Source organism: Paramormyrops kingsleyae, unplaced genomic scaffold, assembly GCF_048594095.1.
Source record: "Paramormyrops kingsleyae isolate MSU_618 unplaced genomic scaffold, PKINGS_0.4 ups39, whole genome shotgun sequence".
NCBI lineage: Eukaryota > Metazoa > Chordata > Actinopteri > Osteoglossiformes > Mormyridae > Paramormyrops > Paramormyrops kingsleyae.
Genome location: NW_027325977.1, coordinates 367,371 through 388,006, shown reverse-complemented (window position 1 = coordinate 388,006; position 20,636 = coordinate 367,371). Strand labels below are relative to the sequence as shown.

Sequence of the window (20,636 nt, the reverse complement as noted above, 5' to 3'; positions counted from 1 at the left end):
CAGGCAGTCTAGTGTTAACCCTGGAAACAAGGGACAGAACAAATCCCTTTGGGGTTAAGCCAGCTGCTTTTGGAGCCAAAAGAGAAACTGGAGTGCTGTTGGGGGGGGGGCGATATCATACAAAATTTGTATATTGGTGTATTGTTATACATTTTATTGTAATCAAAATAATTATATAAATGTTTTGATGTGAACATTTGATCTATGTGTTTTTTTTTTAGCTAAAAAAAAAATCGACATCAGTGTTGTTCCCCCCAAAAAAATTCCACCCCTGGATAGTTATGGGAATTAAGTTGAAATCTGTTTGAAATCATGTCACAGTTTACAAGAAGTAACCAGTGAATGTCATTGAGTGACTGGGAGCTACATGCCAAACCGTCTCTCCTGGCTGCTACCTGCTGTCTCTCTGTGCTGCCACTAGATGTCACTGCTTCTCCAATTCAGTCATAAGCAAGCTGATGTCAGGAAGCCGCCCTAATGAAATAAGCTCAGAATGTGGATGGCAGTTACATCTATTTAAATATAAATATAATGATTGGATACTTGTGTTTTATTCACAGGGACCAAGTGAATAGATGTAATTCACATCCACAAAAAGCAGACTTATCATCCATCTTCAAGGTGTGCATTTATTACTGAAGTATATTTTCTTAAACTTTATCTAAATTGACATATATCTTCTACAGATGTACAATAAGTAGTTTATCCTGTCAACGAGATGATACTTACAACTAATGCTGCGTTCCATTTACCTCGGAGGTCGGAAGTCGGAGCTGGAAATGACGTCACACCCAAGTTAACCTCGTTTCAGTACAGCAAGTCAGAAAGCCATTTAGCAAAACCAGGGACCTGGTTCAAACAGCAGGGTTTCTTGCTTAGCCAGATAACTCCTTGTATTTAATGTGTCCCAGTTTAAATGGCCTTCATCTTCATTCACTTATGTTTAGCCCAGACTACATTAAATCTTTTATTATTATTTCATTATTCTTTATTAGTTGTTCGGCTAAGCAAGAAATCCCTCTTTCTGAAACAGGCCCCAGAACTAGCCAGGTTAATTGTTAGCCACTATTAGCAATGTCAGTTGATAACACATTACGTGGTGTTTTGCACATGAAAACACCATAGCAACACGTCCACAGAAAGTGGTGTGTACAACCAATTTAATGAGCAACAAATAATACAGAACTGCTTATAAACACTGTAAAACTACAGCTTTAACTTCTGTTGATAAAGGGTGCAGCCATATTGAATTCTGAGGTCGAGATTGTGTAGATTCCTCCGACTTCACGAGTTGGAATTCCGACTTCAGGTTTTCCAGTTGAAATTTCACACTAGGAACTCCGGATTTCCAAGTTACAAGTTGAAATGAAACGCAGCATAACTCACAAATGAAGTGATAAAAAAGATAGTAATAATAATAATTAAAGTGTAACTGTTCATTTCAGTTACTGGAGAAAAAAGCTCAAAAGTTTCTGAAGGATGAGCTGATGAAATTCAAAAGGTACCTGGATCAGAATGACCCAGAATGCTCTGAGCCTCAGCTGGAGGAGGACAATGACCTGGACAGTGATGGTCAGATGCAGAAGACCTGTGGTAGAGAGGGAGCTCTGAAGATCACACTGTACATCCTGAGGACCATGGAGCAAAATGATCTCGCTGACATGCTGGAGAAGAGTAAGAGCTGTACCTCATTCAGTGTGTGTTTGATTTGCCGCAAAAAAAGTGTTTTATGAAAAAATGTGTTTTAGATTTCAGTTTATCATTTATTTAATTTGATTTAATTTGGCTTAAATGAGTAAAAATGTTTTCTGAAAAGCTCTCAATTCATTTCAGGGCATCTTCTGTCACAGTGTCAAAGCAGAATCAAATATAAGCTGAAGCAGAAATTTGAGTGTGTATTTGAAGGGAAAGCTAAGGAAGGACAGCCAACACTTCTCAAAGAGATTTACACAGAACTCTACATAACTGAAGGGGGAACTGGAGGAGTCAGTGATGAACATGAAGTGAGACAGATTGAAACAGCATCGAAGAAAAGGGTAACAGAAGATACTACAGTCAAGTGCAATGATATATTTAAACCCTTACATGGGCGTGTGGCACCTATCAGAACTGTACTCACTAAAGGGGTGGCAGGTATTGGGAAAACAGTCTCTGTGCAGAAAGTTATTCTTGACTGGGCAGAAGGAAAAGCAAACCAGGACATTCACTTCATATTTGCTCTTCCTTTCCGGGACCTGAATTTGATTAAGGATGAATACAGTCTGATTGGTCTGCTTCACCACTTTGTCCCAGAACTGAAATCACTTAAATCCACTGAGCTGTGTAGGTACAAAGTTTTGTTGATCTTTGATGGTCTGGATGAATGTCGCCTTCCTCTAGATTTTCAGAAGAATGAGAGCTGGTTTGATGTAACAAAGAAAACATCACTGGATGTACTGTTGACTAACCTCATCAAGGGGAATCTGCTTCCATCCGCTCTCCTTTGGATAACCTCCCGGCCAGCAGCAGCCAATCAGATACCTCCTGAGTGTGTCCACCAGGTGACAGAGATACGAGGGTTCAGTGATGCCCAGAAGGAGGAGTATTTCAGGAAGAGATTTAGTGATCAGAGTCTGGCCAGCAGGATTATCACACATGTGAAATCATCAAGGAGCCTCTTCATCATGTGCCACATACCTGTGTTCTGCTGGATTTCAGCCACTGTCCTTGAAAGGTTTCTTAGTGAGACTGACAAGGGAGAAATTCCAAGGACTCTGACTGAAATGTACACACACTTCCTGATCTTTCAGGCAAATTTAAAAAATGACAAGTATAAGAAAAACTATGAAACCAAGCTTAAGGAATACAGCAAGGAATTCCTTTTGAAACTTGGTAAACTGGCATTTGACAACCTTGAGAAAGGCAATCTCATATTTTATGAGCAAGATCTGATAGGGAATAACATTGATGTCACTGAAGCTTCAGTTTACTCTGGAGTGTGCACAGAAGTCTTTAAGGAGGAATATGGATTGTATCAGGAGAAGGTGTACTGCTTTGTGCATCTGAGCATCCAGGAGTATCTTGCTGCTTTATATGTGTTTCTGTCAAACTCATCAGCTGACCTGCTGAAGACTGCAGTGGATCAGGCATTAAAGAGCAAGAATGGACACTTGGACCTCTACCTCCGCTTCCTCCTTGGCCTCTCAACAGACTCCAGTAAGAATCTGTTACAAAAACTACTGGGAGAGACAAGACCCAGCTCACATAACATTAAGGAAACAGCCCAGTACATCAAGGAGAAAATAGAGGAGAATTTATCTGCAGAACGGACCATCAACCTGTTCCACTGTCTGAATGAACTGGGTGACAATTCTCTAATAGAGGAAGTACAAAGATACCTGAGTTCAGGAAGCCTTTCAGCAGCAGACCTCTCACCTGCACAGTGGTCAGCTCTGGCCTTTGTGTTACTGATGTCATATAAGGAGCTGGATGTGTTTGATCTGAAGAAATATATCAGATCAGATGATGGTCTTCAGAGGCTGCTGCCTGTGATCAAGAAATCTAGGACAGCTCTGTAAGTGATCTTACATACGTCTGTTGCTAAAGAAGTACAGATGTTATTCATGATACTGCTTTTATATCTTATCAGAACAATTAGGGTGTATTTATATGGACGCCCAGAAATTGTTTTTCATTCTGGATACTGCAGGATTTGTATATTTTTTAACATTCTTGCTGTGGCGTGTGGTTCAGTGGGTTTGGACTCTGTGTCTGTGGTCAGAAGGTCACCGGTTTAAATATCTGGCCGGCAGAGTGATGCTGGTTTTGGACCCTTAAGCAAGGCCCTTACCCCCCAGCTTCAGGGGGCTGGATGCTGGCCAACCCTGAGCTCTGACCTGTATGTGTGTGTCAGAGGGAGCAAGATCAGAGAGGCAACAGCAGTATTTTACCAGGGGGACGAATAAAGTTTCATTATTTCATCCCTATCTGACAGGATTGATTTGTCTAATTAGTGTTTTGGAAATTTAACAGGTTCTCAGGTACAGAAAACAGAAAATAAGGATTTCAGTCATGATGTCAGCAATTCAAAAGTCATATAAAAATACATAATTAAAATAACTTAAGCTCTTCTTGACATTCGAATCCCACATAAACATGTACACTTACACACATCCGAGGCAGGAACTGAACCCAAAACCCTAGATCCCCTGGGTCAGCTGTACTGCTGATCACTGAGCCCCAGCGCTGCTCAGAGCTTTATAAAAATACTTATGCATATATTACAGAGTCTCAGGGTAACTCACCCTGTAAGGTCATTAAAAAGCAGGTTCGTCTCGGCTGGGGAGTGTCAAGTAAAAACTATTTGTGTTTCTGACTAGAACAAGGAAACAACAAAATATCTGATATTTCAGCTATATGCTGCACGTCTTATTGTACTTAAAAATGTTTATTTTGATTTTTTATTTGATATACCTGTGTGTGTCGTGTATGTATTTATATCTTAACACGTTTACTTTTCCAGGCTGGACAGCTGTAGACTCACAGAGACATGCTGTGAAGTGTTGGCTTCAGCTCTCAGATCAAACTGCTCTCAGCTGAAAGAGCTGAACCTGAGTGACAATGACCTGCAGGATTCAGGGGTGAAGCTGCTCTCTGCTGGACTGGGGGATTCACACTGTACATTGGAGATACTGAGGTCAATATTACTGGGTATTCCACACAGTAATGTGTAATTACTGAAATCTTTATTGAAGTCGTCACATTTAGTTAAAAGTAATACTCATAGTGGTGAGGTGTTTTTATTTACTGGAGAGATATTATCTGTCTCTCTGCAGGCTGCCATTCTGTAGAGTCACAGAAGAAGGCTGTTCTTCCCTGGCTTCAGCTCTGAGGTCAAACCCCTCACATCTGAGAGAGCTGAGCTACAATCACCAAGGAGACTCAGGAGTGAAGCTGCTCTCTGCTCTACTGGAGGATCCCAGCTGTAAACTGGAGAAACTGAAGTTAGTACAGAATGTGTGTCTGCTCCTGCTATAGACTCATGTATGTGGAGAAAACACAACAATTAAATAAATGGATACAGCAGTACTATGTCATTCTGCTTCTGCTATAGTGTGGATCACAGTGGAGAGTGCAGGACCAGACCAGGGATCCAGAAATGTAAGTTTGTTTATATGTTTTTATGCTTAATACCATTAATACTACTTCATGACAGCATTCACATAATTATTGTGATGTGTTTTTTTCTTCTTCTTTTCTTTTTTGGGTTTAAAAATGACTATTTTCTTAAATAATAATGGGAGTCTGGGGACTTCTGTAGTAGTACTGTTTTGAGATTTGTTAAGATTGTCCTAAGACAGCACCCGTAATCTCCCCAAACTGGCTGTGACACTGAACGTCTCCTCAGTCTGCGCTAGTGATGGGAATTTTGGCTCTTTTTAGTGAGTCGGATCATTTGGCTCAGCTCACCAAGAAGAGCCGGCTCTTCTGGCTCCCAAACGGCTCTTCATTTTTTTACTTCTGCCTCAGCCAGATTCAGCGCTGTTATGACTCATGATTGATATGTGTACTAAACCTTATGATTTCCTACATACCATACCATATTTTTACATTATGTTTGGTATAAAAAGGTTAAATGTAAAAACTTCAAACACTACTACACGTGTAGTGAACATTATATAAGTGGAAAATCTGTTTTTGTCTTTGATATATTAATAACAGTAAAATAACATAAATAACAAATCATAATAAAAAAAATTAAAAATGAATTACAACATGCAAAACACCAACGTCCAACAGTTTTAGTATCTATCCACTTCAACAACTATCTATCACCTTTGTAACAGTGTAACATTTCCTTTGGAGCAGAAAGGCTAAGTGCCTCAGCTTAGACGGGCTGATCCGGCTTCTGGCAGTAGCAGCACGCAAGCCTGTCTTTTTCCTTCCATCTGAACTGTTGGATGCGCAGTTCCTAAGTGCCTGTGAAGGTTGTTTGTGGATCCTGATCGAAATGACAGCTTCATCTTGCAAACTGTGCATTGTGCCTTTGAGTTATCATAGCTATTAAAATGCATCCAAATGCCGCTTCGTTTCCAACTATCACTCATCTTGCCTATTATTCGCGCACCACATTCCCTCTTTCTCTCCTCCTCTCCCTCCCTCGTGCTCTGTACCTGTACACCGTCAGCACCCTGCCCCCCCCCCCTTTTCCGACTCATCACGTGATTGGTCACGCGGCTCACACGCCATTAACACAAACTTCAGTCACAGTCAGAGCAGCATGGAGCGCTGAGCCGCGGAGATGTTTTTTTTTATAAAAATGTCTCTTGGTCAGGATCCGGATCTTTTGAGCGGGTCGTTCGCGACCGACACATCACTAGTCGGCGCTGCACGCTGCTGGAGGGGGGTATGTGTCCGAAGTGGTTTGAAGGAAGTTCTTATTTTGAAGTAAAGACAAATTAACTTCTAGTGGTACTCTTTGTGGTACAATTTCAGGTTTAACACGTTTGATTAATGCTGTTTGTAATTTTATTTACCTGTAATTAAGGCTATTAATTTAGCACGCGCAGCATTTTTTTATTTATTTTTTGCTCTCAGCGGAGGCGGACGCACTTCTCTCCCTCTCCCTCCCCTTATCTTCCCTGCTTTGCTCCTCTCGTCTCGTCTAGTCTACTGTCTTACTGTCTATACTTGAGAGACTCTCTCAGCCCTGCTCTTCAAAACTGAGGAAATTATGGATTTGATCAACTGGTCTCTCCACGCAATTGACACCATCTTCTCGACGAGAAGCCCAGGTTCAGGGGAACCTGACTGTCCTGCAGGAACATACGCAGCTGGCTACACGATGGACGGATGGGAGAAGTGGAGGGTCGTGTGTCTGGCAGCTCTTTCCGTGGAGGACATCGAAGACATTTACCTATTCGGAACCATGATTACAGGTCTGATGCTGATTGGATTAGGCATTGCCCTGACTTATCGGAAATTGAAGAAAACGGTGACAGCTGCTCAAAGCCCCACTAGGCTGGCCGGGATGACTGACGGAGTTGGCAGAGCTGTTGGCGCCCAGACTATGGCTATAGATCGCAAACTGGATAACATCACTGTGTCTAACGACCGCAGATTTAATAACATCACCGTGACTATGGACCGCAGATTTGATAACATCACGGAGAGGCTCACAGCTCTGCAAAGGTTTGGATGGCGGAGACCAGCATGAACATTAGAGGAGCTGCGAAATTACAGTTTCTCGCCTGAAAACCCAAACAACCCCATTCTATCTGCTTTTGGCTCCCCCCTAATCAGCACGGGCCTTGGCCAAGGCCGCTGCTGAGCTCAACAACTCCCCCTGAAGAACAAAGCAGTGAGACTCTCTTGCATTCCTCTCCCCCAACCACAAGGACACCCTACCCCCATCCCACGCCTTCGCCGCTTCATACCCCCAGCGTGAACGAGCGGGTCTTAGTACAGCGCCGTTTGGCTGCAGGACCGGACGGCTGTTTGTCTATGCTGGACTACCTCCACCTCCCCATTCCCCTCCCCTGTTGCAAGTCTCGACTTTAGTGTACGACTTAAGGTGTAGTGACTATGTGCTTATGTTGCTGAGGTGTTTTTTTTCTGTTCCTGCATCTACATTGTACTCCCTACTGGAGTACAGTCTGGGGTCTGTTTTTTTTTATTCTCCTCCTCTCTCCTCATGTAATTCTGTTTTCTCTGTTCTTCCTATATCCCCCGTCTTCCTGACCTGTCTACCCCCTATAATGTGATGTTTGTATATGTATGGTCGGGTTGATGGCCAGTTTTTTCGCTGGTACTTGTGACTAGTGACATGGTGTATTGCAACAGCAATAAAGGGTTTTCATCATCATCATCATCATTTCGCCCCGTCTTCCCGCCGGCGTCGCGCGGGCGTCCGACATTTCCTGAGGTATTTCACATACTTGAATTCCTGCTTCGTTTTTATATTTTATGTATCATAGAAAATAATAGAGCGCAGGCTAAAGTGCAGTTCGGTCCCCAGTGAGTCTCTCAGCGCGGCGTGTCTCACAGCGCAGGGGGCAGCCGGAGCGCCGCAGACTCGGGCGGCTACATGAGTATATTGGGAATAAAATGTGTGTATTGGAGTGAGTTCTGTGTTAGTGAGTGTGTGAGGTGTGACAGTGATAATGATGGAGATGCTGGGCTTCGTGATGGGATTAATCGCTCTTCCTCTTGTCTACAGACTCCTGCCAGCTGACGCTGGACCCCAACACAGCAAACAGACTCCTGTCTCTGTCAGAGGGGAACAGGAAGGTGACATGGGGGGCAGAGCAGCCATATCCTGATCATCCAGAGAGATTTGACTACTGGCCTCAAGTTCTGTGCAGAGAGAGTCTGACTGGTCGCTGTTACTGGGAGGCTGAGTGGAGTGGAAAAGGAGCCCTGATAGCAGTGACTTATAAAGGAATCAGGAGGAAAGGAGACAGTGCTGACTGTGGGCTTGGATACAATGACAAGTCATGGAGTCTGTGCTGCTCTCCTGACAGATTCTCTGTCTGGCACAATAAGAAACAGACTGTCATACCCATAAAGCCCTCAGGCTCCTGCAGAGTAGGAGTGTATCTGGACTGGGCGGCTGATACTCTGTCCTTCTACAGAGTCTCCTCTGATGGACTGACCCTCCTGTACAGCTTCACCTCCTCATTCACTGAACCCCTCTGTCCAGGGTTTGGGGTTTATTATACAAACTCCCCCGTGTCCCTGTGCATGCTGGGATAGCTCACTGTGTGCTGGAGGAATCATTCTTACCTTATCAGAGTGTCACATGTCGCTGCTTCTCCATGGCAAAAAGGTAAAATCTCTGCTTTTTAACCAGTATAACCCTTTTTACTCTGTCTGAAGTGTGACGTATGTTAGACAAAATAAGTGACTGGGTTCAGCAAACTGAACAAACAGGCAAAATGATTCTGTCTGATTAAAATGTAATGAAATGTAATCATGTTGAGTGGGGGGGCTTTTCCACTCCCCTGTATATTTACATTTTATATATTTCTGTCTGTATATTGTATTTGCTGCCTGTACACTGACAATAAAGGCTTCATATTGTATCCTATTAATGTTCTAGTTCAGCTCCACTCAGAGCGTGAGGTAACTGAGTAACATAAATAATATAATACAATTAAATAAATACACTTTACTGTAATTGAACATAACTAACAGCATTAGATTAAATCAGCATATATAATAACCATGTAAAAGGAGACGGGAGACATAACAGCGAAAGCAAAAACAAAGTTAAAAACAAAAGTCATAAATCACATCAGTAACATACATTAGATTAAATTATCAAAATACAACAAGCAACAATAAAAAATTCCTAACTAAACCTGTGAACTGCTACACCTGACAACCGACAAGCTAATTAGCAAACCGCATCTCTCTCTCACCACGTTAAAACTCGGGAAAAGACTCATTAAAAGCCGAACTTAGTCCTTACTACGTAAGTAAATAATTACACAAGTAATTAAAAACAAAGCGTAAGACATTTTAATTTGTCATTAAATATACGGTTTAACTTCAGACGGCTGAACCTCACGTCCTGCCTTCCTGAGGTAACTACGGGTTTCACGTCTGTCGCAGCACGCGAGACGCTGGAGTTAAGAATTTAGGAATAAGATTATCAGATGCAATGTATCCCACAAAACACTCACAGTGGCATTGCAGCAATACAGATATACCCCTGAACGCAATGGAAAGGTGGATTCTTACTCTGACATCCCTCTTCTTCCTCTGGTGATGAGCTATTGGCCTCTTGCAAAATGATATCAGTTACATCACTGCTACAATAAGCATCTAAATAATAATTTGTTTTGTTTCCAAACTTTTCACTGACCCTGCAAAGATATTTCTTGTCATCCTCCAAGAAATAATAAGTAAAAATAAATATCCAACATGATATTAATAATGAATTGTGAATATGTTTATTCTGGTCTTTAAGTTTAGGGAGGGGCTGTGTCTAGTCTGAGAGTGGGGGCAGATTTCACTTTGGGGGGGTAAATGTCAGAAGGGGTGAGTGTGGTCAGACAATTTTTAGGCCACTTTATTTCACTTTGCGTGACTGTTTTTGGAATGTTTTAATTTATTTCAAAGTCAATTTAATTCGCATAGTCGATTCATTCATTAACTTTGCTTGGAATAATAAAACACAGTAGTTTAGTATGAATCCCGTTTGTTTTGAAGTGCGTTCAAAATGGCCACAGTCATGTTCGCATAAGAGTCCAATCCGCATGGAGCACTTTGAGCAGAGCGAGGATGACGCCATTTAGTAGATATCAAAGAACAAACTCCCCTGGCTCAGAAAAAGGAGGGAAAACAGGGGAAGCTGGTGATTCTCCCTGAGCATCGCAAGGTGGAGAAACGAGGATGCAGGAGAGGATTGCCATCCTGGGCAGCAGGTTGCAGGGGGGGCGACGACCCCCAGCTCCTCAGGCAGCGGCAGGCTGGGGGGCCCCGCGTGTGAAAATGACCCTTGTTCTTCACCCTCTGTAATGTTTGTATTCTTCCATTACTGTGCCTGTCGCATGATAGAAATATCATCAACACTCACACTCACTGTAAATTCTCTGGTGTAGGAAAAATTAGCTCAAGTAAATTTTAATGTCTCCACCAATGTGTAGGGAAGTTAATTAAATTTTAATTAATTATTATTTAATGATGTTTATCAACTAATTGTTATGCTGAATGGTTCATTCCTTCAAACTCAATTGCGGAATCCCCGTGAGTCAAAAAGGTCAGATGACAAAGATTAGATAAGGGCCAACAGAGGAATGTAAAAAGGGGGGGTTGTTAAGCAAAGACTGAAAAAACCTCTGATAGTTAGGAGACCCACTGAGATACCTGGTTACATTATTTAACTTTCACGATTCCTCTGGGAAACCATGAGAGCATGTATGCAGGGGTAGCTATACATATATATTTATCCATATTTTATAATGGTAAAATAGGTGATACTCTGTGAAACACGGTTATAAGGGTGGCAGACAAAACACTAAGACTGTCTAAGGACACAAACAAACATACTGTAACCTATATGGATACTGAGACTAGCAGTAATAAGTAAACACATACTGTATACAGGGTATATACAGGCCAAACTTAAAAGGGAACTTTCTTCAGGGTGTTGGGTGAGTCTGTGGTTTGTAAGGCAGGATGGAAAGGGGGGGGGGGGCTGCGTGCCAAGTTGAGGGACCCCTATCCTTGAGGTCCATTCTGCCGTCCAAAGGTCCCTAAATCTTTGTGCCATAAAAACTGGAATGCTGGTCTCCCTTGTCATCTGTGTGTGTGTGTGTGTGTGTGTGGGGTCACTGACCCCCCTTTTGTGCCTTGGCCAACGAGTACCTCTCATACCAGGCTAGGCCTTGTCTCAGGCAGCCTGGAATCTCAGCCCTGTCATATGTGTGTGTGATCCTACACTGGACAATTTCCTGCTCCATTCACACATGGGGGTCAATCAGAAATTACCCCGACTTTATACTAAGGAGCTAGCAGGGTAAACTCCTTTTAACGTCCAGTATGACTGATACGAACATTTGTGTTCACATGTACAGCCCCTCTGGGGAATGTCAAGAAATGTTTGGGTGGCAGTGCATGTCTGAAAGGGGCGAAAGTGACAGAAACACAAAGTCATAGATAAATCACTCTAAACTAAACAAGGTTCACAAGGATGACTGATATTTCTTTAGTGAACATTCAGAAATCGTTTGCTAACCCTGCACACTGGAAGCTCCCAGTCCAGACCTGCACACATCTACGTGTCTAAAGTTCACAGGGAGAGAAGCCTGGACGGCTGTTCATACTGACTTGCTCTATGGCAGACTGCAGAGGGCGCTGTGCTGCCATTTATTCCAGTTCATTGAATAATATGATGGCTTGTCATGTCTCTGTCTGACACAGTTCTGCCAATCAAAGGCAGGCTTTCCTAGAGACTGACCGAGAACGACTCCAGCAGTGAAGGCTGAGCTGACCCTGTTATCTGGCCTGATTAACAACCAGAGAAAGATTGACGTAGGTTTGACTGTAAGAGAGATTTACCAGCATATGATATTAAGGTGAGAACAGATTCAATAAAAGTTAAATCTCTCTTACTAACATTAAAACTCATGAGCCTCTGTGGAAGGTGCAGGAGCTGTTGGGCCATTTTAAACACAAGGTCAGCATGTTGGGGGAATCACATGGAGGCTCCATAACTGTGCCCAGGTATTTAAATGCCTCAGCCTGCTCTGCCTACTGGCCATCCAGACTAAAGGCTGATTTATACTTCTGTGTACAACCTACACCCTCAGTACCTTTTCTAAAAAACACTGAATAGATTAATTTCGGTTTTGCTCAGTTTTTTTTGTGAGAGTGGGAGGAGCTTCCTGCTTCTCAGGCTGCAGTAGGTGTGGTTTTGGACTGAGAACAGACTGAGAAGAGCAGACTGGGGAAACACTGGATCTGCAGTTTATGAACAAAATAGTACATTAAACAAACTGTACCCACAGCGAACATTTATTTAGCTTTAATGAGCATAAAAGTTACTGATATTGTTTTTATACCCAAACCAGAAATAATACTACAATTTGATATCGTACAGAGAAATTAGGGGGGTCGTGTTGTCGCAGTGGTCAGCACTGTTTCCTCGTACCTCTGGGACTGGGGTTCGAGTCTCTACTCTGGCCCAGTGAGTGTGGAGTTTGCATGTTCTTCCCATGTTGTTGTGGGGTTTCCTCAAGGTTCTCCAGTTTCCCTCCACAGCTGAAAATGGGTGATTTGGAGTCGCCAGACTGTCTGTAGGTGTGAGTGTGAGTGTGATTGTGCCCTGCTATGGGTCGTCACCCCATCCTGGGCATCTTCTACAAGAGGCTCCAGTCTCCCACAACCTTGAATGGATGAAAAGAGAAAATTTGTAGATGGCAGACTGGTAGGAGAGAGCAGTTATACTGAGAATTAATCTCTATGTCCATTTAGACTTTTGTTAGTCTTTTGTTTGCTTTTTCCCCAGATGAAGCAGATTTACAGCAAAAAGCTGATGGGATTTGAAGCTGTCTTGTGGCATCAGGTGTAACATGCAGGTCTGTGCAGTTACACTGTTAGCAGTCGGTCTCCGGCCATATTATCTGCCCAGAGAGTTTTCCATCGTCGTTATCATCATTGTTTACATCGCACCCGAGGCTAACGCGGCGCAGGCGTATGACGTCATCAGCTCTGCGACCGCGCACCTCCTGACCCACAGTCCGAATGCGTTTATGGCCGTCACAGGAGACTTCAATCACACAAACCTCTCCACTCTTCTACCCACATCCAAGCAATATGTTGATTGCAAAACCAGAGACAGTAAAACACTGGACCTGCTCTATGCCAGTGCTACTGAGGCATACAGCCCCATCTCTCTCCCTCCCCTGGGCAGGGCTGACCACAGCATTGTCCACTCCGGCCCATTTACTAACCTGCTGTCCAAAGGCTACCTGCAGCCGTGAAAACTGTCACGGGACGGAAAGGGAGACTGAGGAGACTCTGCAAAGATGCCTTGAGTCAACAGACTGGGATGTTCTCTGCAGTTCCCATGGGGACAATATGGACAATCTGACAGACTGCATCACAGAATACATTAACTTCTGTGTGGACACTGTTATTCCCGAAAAAACTGTTCGTTGCTTCCCCAACAATAAACCCTGGGTAACCAAAGACATCAAAGCCACACTCAACAAGAAGAAGAGAGCTTTCAGAAACGGTGACAAAGAGGTGCTGAGACTGGTACAGAGGGAGCTGAAATCGAAGATTGCAGAGGGGAAAGATTCCTACAGGAGGAAGCTGGAGTGTAAACTGCAAGAAAACAGCTCCAGGGTGGTGAGGAATGGAATGGGGGCCGTTACTGGCCTGAAACAAAAGGGAGGTGCTGGGATGGATGGAGACGTGGAATGTGCAAACAACCTAAATCTGCACTTTGATAGGTTTGATTCCCCTACGTCTTCTCCCCCCATACTCAGCTCTTCTCACCTTCTCCATTCCCCTCCCCCCTCTCCTGCCCCCACAGCCTGTCTCTCTCTGTCCCTCTCAGATGACATCAGAAGGGAACTGACTCCATCCCAGTAAAGCTGCTGGTCCTGATGGCATCAGGCCCAGGGCCCTCAGGTGCTGTGCTGCCCAGCTGTGTGGAGTTTTACATCTGATCTTCAACATGAGTCTGAGACTGCAGAGGGTCCCGTCACTCTGAAAGACATCCTGTCTGGATCCTGTCCCCAAAAAGACCCATCCTTTGACCCTCAGTGACTGCAGGCCAGTGGCTCTGACTTCACACATCATGAAAGTGCTGGAGATGCTTCTCCTGAAACATCTGCGCCTGCTGGTGGAGTCTTGGCTGGACCCCCTACAGTTTGCTTACCGGCCCCGTATCGGCGTGGAGGACGCCATCAATTGGAACGTTACAAATCAACGTTCTTTGAACATTGTAATAATAATGAAATTGAGGTGGAAAGAATGTTGCAGGAACGTTATGCTAACCTTAAGATAACGTTCCAGCAATGTTAAGCAAACTGGACATTTCCACGTTTCAAGAACATTTCAAATCACGTTCCCACAACCGAAAAACAGAACGTTTGGAAAACGTTCTCAGAACATAACTTTGTTAGCTGGGCATCTACCTGCTGGACCAGGCTTATTCTCATTTGGACATTGTTGGGAACACTGTGAGGGTCGTGTTTTTTGACTTCTCCTGTGCTTTTAACACAATCAGACCATCACTGCTGGGGAATAAGCTCACAGACATGCAGGTGGATGCCCCACTGGTAGCTTGGATTACGGATCTAACCAATCGACCACAGCAGCTGTGGCTGAAGAGCTGCTGCTCTGATAGCATCCTGAGCAGCACGGGAGCACCGCAGGGAACTGTCCTATCACCCTTCCTCTTCACCCTCTACATGTCTGATTTCAGGTACAGGTCCCCCCCCCCCCCCACACACACTGAACTGGTGGATGAGTGGATGAACATGAGCATCTGTCATTCACCTACTGACACAGCAACTCAGTCCACTCCTTCAGCATGAAGTGAATGGCAAATTTTCTCCCATTTTAGACAAGATAAGACATCTCATTCCTAAGATGGTGCCAGTGTGTGTGGCCGGCCGTCTTCCATGATTAGCTCATGTTGGTGTTTTTTTGTTTTTTGTTGCTTTTTGCTGGAAATGTTTGCTCCTTACTGGTATATGATCGCCAAGCTCTATTTGATATTTGTTCTGCTACAAAATGCCGGATTATAAACATTAACATCAGACACGGTGACCTTCCTCTGTTTTACTAGGAGTACCCAATCATCTACGCCGCATTCAGACTTCACCGCCTCGGAGAAGGAGGCTTAGATGTCGAGGGAGACGGAGTGAATCTGTGGTAAAACTGAAACTGAAATCTCTCCTGGCATTAAATCCGTGGTTTTTCACCTTTTTCACGATACCAAGAAACACGGACTGGCTGTTCACTGCCGTGTGGTCTGGTGTCCGCCGGAGTCGACCTTGGTTCCACGATTCTGCTCACCATACTTCTGGACAGGAGGAGCAAACCCCCATCATCTCCAGAGCATAAGTCAGGCTCCAGAGACGGGAAACAATGTGGCCTCGACAAAAATGGCACTGGTCAATGCGAGATCGATAACAAATATGAATTTTGTATTTAATGACGTTTTTTCAGTCAAACAGCCTGGATGTATTATTTCACACAGAAACCTGGCTGAACATGTGTGAATCAAGTGCCTTCTATGATCTTCCCGCTCTGTGCCTGCGATACGTGACAACTCCACTTGCCAGGATATTTTGGATGTCATTGATCCTCTTAAAGTCCTTCCTTCTAAGCCAAAATTGAAGCCGTGGCTGAACAATATTACTCAAGCTGCTCAATGAAATTATAGGAAGGCAGAGCGCAAGTGGAGGAAAGACAGGTTGCAAGTGTCTCTATATATCTTGAAAGAAAGCTGGCACTATTATCAAAGTACTGTTAAAGCTGAGATGACTGAAAACCTGTCAAGCATTGTAAGGAAAAATCCAAACAACACTGGATCTCTTTGTTCTGTTATTAACAATCTCATTAATGCCCCTGATCCCATGCGCCCTGAAGCTTCCTTATGTAACACCCGTGTCAGCGTGTTAGGACACTTGACAGCAGGTGTATCCATGTCACATGTGAGGGGCCGAGTGTAAAAAGCAGGAGGAGTCACAGGAACAATGAGAAAAAAATAGGGTTTTTATTAAAACCCAAACTTAATTTAACAAATATTAAATGCTGAGCTCATAAAAGAGGTCAAAGTAACAAAACTGAACTCAGGCAAAAATGTGAACAAACTGGCTGCACAAACAAACATAACTGACCCCCCCAGAAATGACACACAAGGGTATATATATAATGGCTGATCAGACCAATAGAAACAATAGGGGTAACTAAACACAATATAACACTAACTATAAGACACGACACCGCAGTCCAGTTTGTTGATAAACTAAACATTAAAGAAGAAATCAAAATGACTAAACTTTAATTACAAATATCTAGTGAAATAACAAACGCTAGTTAAACTAAAGAAGAACACAAATTTCCCCCTCTCCAGCAGGAACTGGTGGTGCAGTCCAATTATCTTCAGGCATTTAACTGCTCTGAGCCCTGGCCGCCATCTTTTGTCGGGCTACTCCCAGGGATCACAGCAGGTAAATAAGCCGGTAAAAGAAACAAGAGTTAGTCACAGCAAGATATAAATGAATCGACAAAAATACATCAGTAAACTAAATGTGCGTGCTTACAAATAGAACAAATGCATTTAAACCAATTAAGTTATTGCAAATTAGTGTGTTAAAATAAAAGGATAAATGAAGGTGCGTGTGCATTTACACACTTTACTTAAGTGTGGCCTGGTGTTTGGCCGTCACACCCACCTTGTTTCAGACCACATCTTCAGTGTGATGTTAGCATGTTTTCTCAGGATGGCCCATCTTCTGAGTGGAGGCTGAAAACAAATGGTAAAGTTTTTGCAAAATCCCAAAGTAACTTGTGGCATCAATAGATCCCTTTGCAGCATCAGTCACAACCATATTCAGTGTATGAGCTCCACAGGAAACAAAGAGAGCTCTGGGATTCAGTCCCGGCTTGGACACCCTGGTTTATTCCCCTCATGTTGGCCCCATTGTCATATATGACTGACCTCTGCAGTCCTCAAAGGGAATTTTCAGCTCTTTCAGCCTGTTTAAAATCATGGATGCGAAATGTTTCAATGTGGATTCGTCAGCTTCCAAAAAAACCATTAAAAACTCCTTAATATGAGGCTTATTTTGTAATGACACAATTTGAATCTGACAGCTGTTCAGTGTGGCTAATATCTGGAGTGAAATCTAGAATTATGGAGAAAAACTTTGCCAGCTTGATATCATCAGCCATCGTTGAAGTGATCTTGCTACTCAACAAATCAATGAGTTAGTTTTGTAGATGGTGACCGAGATAGCTGGTGTGACTGCAAGTGCCTTTCTGGACACAGTTAATGTGCTCTTGCATTATGGGATCAAACCTTGCCATGAGTTCAACTTCTTTTAGGAAATTGCCATTTGATGGAGAAAACAATGTTTCTGTGTGTCCCTTTAGTGCAAAATTTCTGATTGCGAGAGACTGAATGATAGCAGTGAGACGAGTCAGCACCGCTCTCCATCTTATTTTCTCAGCCTGCAGAAGTGCCATCTCTTGCTTGTCAATTGTTTCACCTTTTAAAATCCCCACTACCAGTTCTTTCCATGCAGTTATGGTGTTCAGGACTATTGTCATGTGAGGTGAGAAGAGGACTGGCTTGCTTCCAATCTGTCAGTCCAGAACTTGTTAAATTGATGTGTCTCTTAGAAAACAGCTTGCAGTAAATACAAAAAAGGCTGTTTTTCTCAGAATATACTAGCCAGCTTCTAGGCATCTTTTCACCGCTAACTAGTGTTTTCTTAAAATCCTGGTGGTGACAACTTCTTCCATCACCCTCATTTCTAGGGAAAACAGTCAGGTGCTGCCTTATTTGGTCCTTTGCAAACCAGCTGTATTCGAATGCTGTCAGTGATATCTGAAGGCCAGCTTGCAGGGTCCATAGGCAGGGGCTCATCCTCAGGGGGTTCAGCTCCAGGCATCAGCATACATTTGCATTAGTATACACAAGTTATTTGGAATACACAGCATTCATAGTGGCGGAACAGTCTTTGCAAAATACTATTCAACACACACACACACACTTAGGCTACACACAATCACACCTGAAGTGGCCGCAATTGGGTCTTCGTCCTCGGGATCAAACATTTGTGGAGACACATATGTGGCTGAGGAGGTGGACGGCTCCTCATCTTGGGCAGAGGGGGCCCCAAAATATTTCAGAAGTGCCCCTGAATAGAAACCCAATATAAAACTCTGATATATGCATGCATCATTTTCATAATTAAAACATAATTTTCCCCAATTTATCAAATATTCAGAATTATATGTATAACAAGCATTTTATTGAAACATATTGGGGTGGTTTCCCGGACCAAGATTAAGCCTAGTCCTAGACTAAAATGGCCATTTAAATCAGACTAACAGAAATGTGCTTTCTCTGTCATGGTTTTTAAAAGTCTAAGACTTAGTCTAGTCCAGAATTTAATAGGCTAATTTCCTGGAGGAAGACTAGAGCAGTGTTTCTTAAAGTGTGGGGCGCGCCCCTCTGGTGGGGAACAGAGACGTGACAAGTGGGGCGCGAAATACAGGGGGACTTTTTTGTTTATTCATTTTTTTTTTCATATGTGTTATTAAATCTATTAATTCATTTATTTAATTACCATACACCCAAAACAAAACAAAGACACATTTAAACGTAATCCTAAATTAAAACAACATCAGCGAACGAATGGCATTGAAAATGTCACGTGGAACCACAGTACTTTACGACAGTGATTTTACGTCGGAGTAATTGAAGCGGAATAATTAAATGTGGAGAGGCGGTACACAGTTGCAGGTATAAGGCTGAAAGCGCGACTGTTCTCCGCACTTTGTGAGGAGATGGGAGCTGATCATACAGCCGTGTTATTTCACAGCGATGCAAGGTGGCTGTCCCGCGGCAAAGTGTTGTCGCGAGTTTTTGAGCTTAGAGCGGAGATTCTGGCTTTCTTGGAAGCGGAACGTGTGTATGACATTTCAGGCAAGTTCAGTACGGTGGCCCCTAGAGACAAAACACACACAAAAGAAAAAGCAGAAACAAAATGAAAATGCGCTGCAAATTAAAAAAAACACACGCAAAAGAAAAAGCAGAAACAAAATGAAAATGCGCTGCAAATTAAAAAAAAACACACGCAAAAGAAAAAGCAGAAACAAAATGAAAATGCGCTGCAAATTAAAAAAAACACACGCAAAAGAAAAAGCAGAAACAAAATGAAAATGCGCTGCAAATTAAAAAAAACACACGCAAAAGAAAAAGCAGAAACAAAATGAAAATGCGCAGCAAATTAAAAAAACACACGCAAAAGAAAAAGCAGAAACAAAATGAAAATGCGCTGCAAATTAAAAAAAACACACGCAAAAGAAAAAGCAGAAACAAAATGAAAACGCGCAGCAAATTAAAAAAACACACGCAAAAGAAAAAGCAGAAACAAAATGAAAACGCGCAGCAAATTAAAAAAACACACGCAAAAGAAAAAGCAGAAACAAAATGAAAACGCGCAGCAAATTAAAAAAACACACGCAAAAGAAAAAGCAGAAACAAAATGAAAACGCGCAGCAAGTAGACAATCCCAAACCGGAAGTGCTCCACCACGCTAGGGGGCGCGGTGAGCTCATGTGGCTCATGTGGTTCATTACACCGTAGTTCAGGGATGAACAATTTCTAATGAAACTGGCCTATCTTAGCGATGTATTTGGAAAGCTAAACGAATTAAATCTTCAGCTTCAAGGCAAAGACAAGCACCTACCTCACCTAGCAGACAAGATCACTGCATTTATTTGTACTTTTATTAGATGTTTTATTTAGGTTCCATGTGTGAAAGATTTTAATGCTGTTATATGAAGTTACGGTTTTAAAATGTAATGTTATTTCAATAAATTTGAACAGTTAAACTTAAAGCCCAGTTTATTACAATTTTGTTGGGGACGATTTGGGACAGGTGGGGCTTACAACCCTTCCATACCTCCAAAGTGGGCAATGACAGAAAAAGTTTAAGAAACACTGGACTAGAGCAACTTCAGGACTAAATTGAGGCTTAAATTAAACCTACCAGGAGGCAGGCTTAACTTCAGATTAATTTCATTTGGAGGACACATGGATTACTTGGACTATGTCAATGATGATCAGCGCTTTCCACCAGCCAGGCAAGTTCTTGCAGACAGAAGTGGCCCATTGCAACGTTTTGATGAAATAAGTTTTCGAGATCATTTCTGCATGCATAAAGTAAATGCAGTGGAGATAATTTCACTCTTAGAACCCAGGCTTTCATCTGTGACCCAAAGAGGACAGCCTATTCCAGTTTGTCTCCAGGTGCTCATAACTTTAAGGTTCTTGGCATGTGGCACCTTTCATCGAGAAACTGGGGATTTATGTGGTGTCAGTGAACCAACAGTATGTAAAGTCATTCACAGAGTGTGCAGGGCCATTTGTGAATTAAAACCACATTACATAA

General features: G+C 42.8%; 1 protein-coding gene and 1 pseudogene across 1 annotated transcript; one reads left to right on the top strand and one right to left on the bottom strand.

Moving 5' to 3' along the window:
- LOC140586333 (E3 ubiquitin/ISG15 ligase TRIM25-like) overlaps positions 1–20,636 on the bottom strand; it is a 189,788-nt pseudogene that overhangs the window by 112,522 nt on the left and 56,630 nt on the right.
- LOC140586320 (NLR family CARD domain-containing protein 3-like) lies at positions 1,488–9,067 on the top strand. Its single transcript, XM_072708120.1, has 6 exons — positions 1,488–1,674; positions 1,834–3,553; positions 4,502–4,675; positions 4,815–4,982; positions 5,093–5,139; positions 8,198–9,067. Exons 1-6 carry the CDS (start codon positions 1,488–1,490, stop codon positions 8,731–8,733), a joined length of 2,832 nt encoding a protein of 943 aa, XP_072564221.1. The 3' UTR covers positions 8,734–9,067.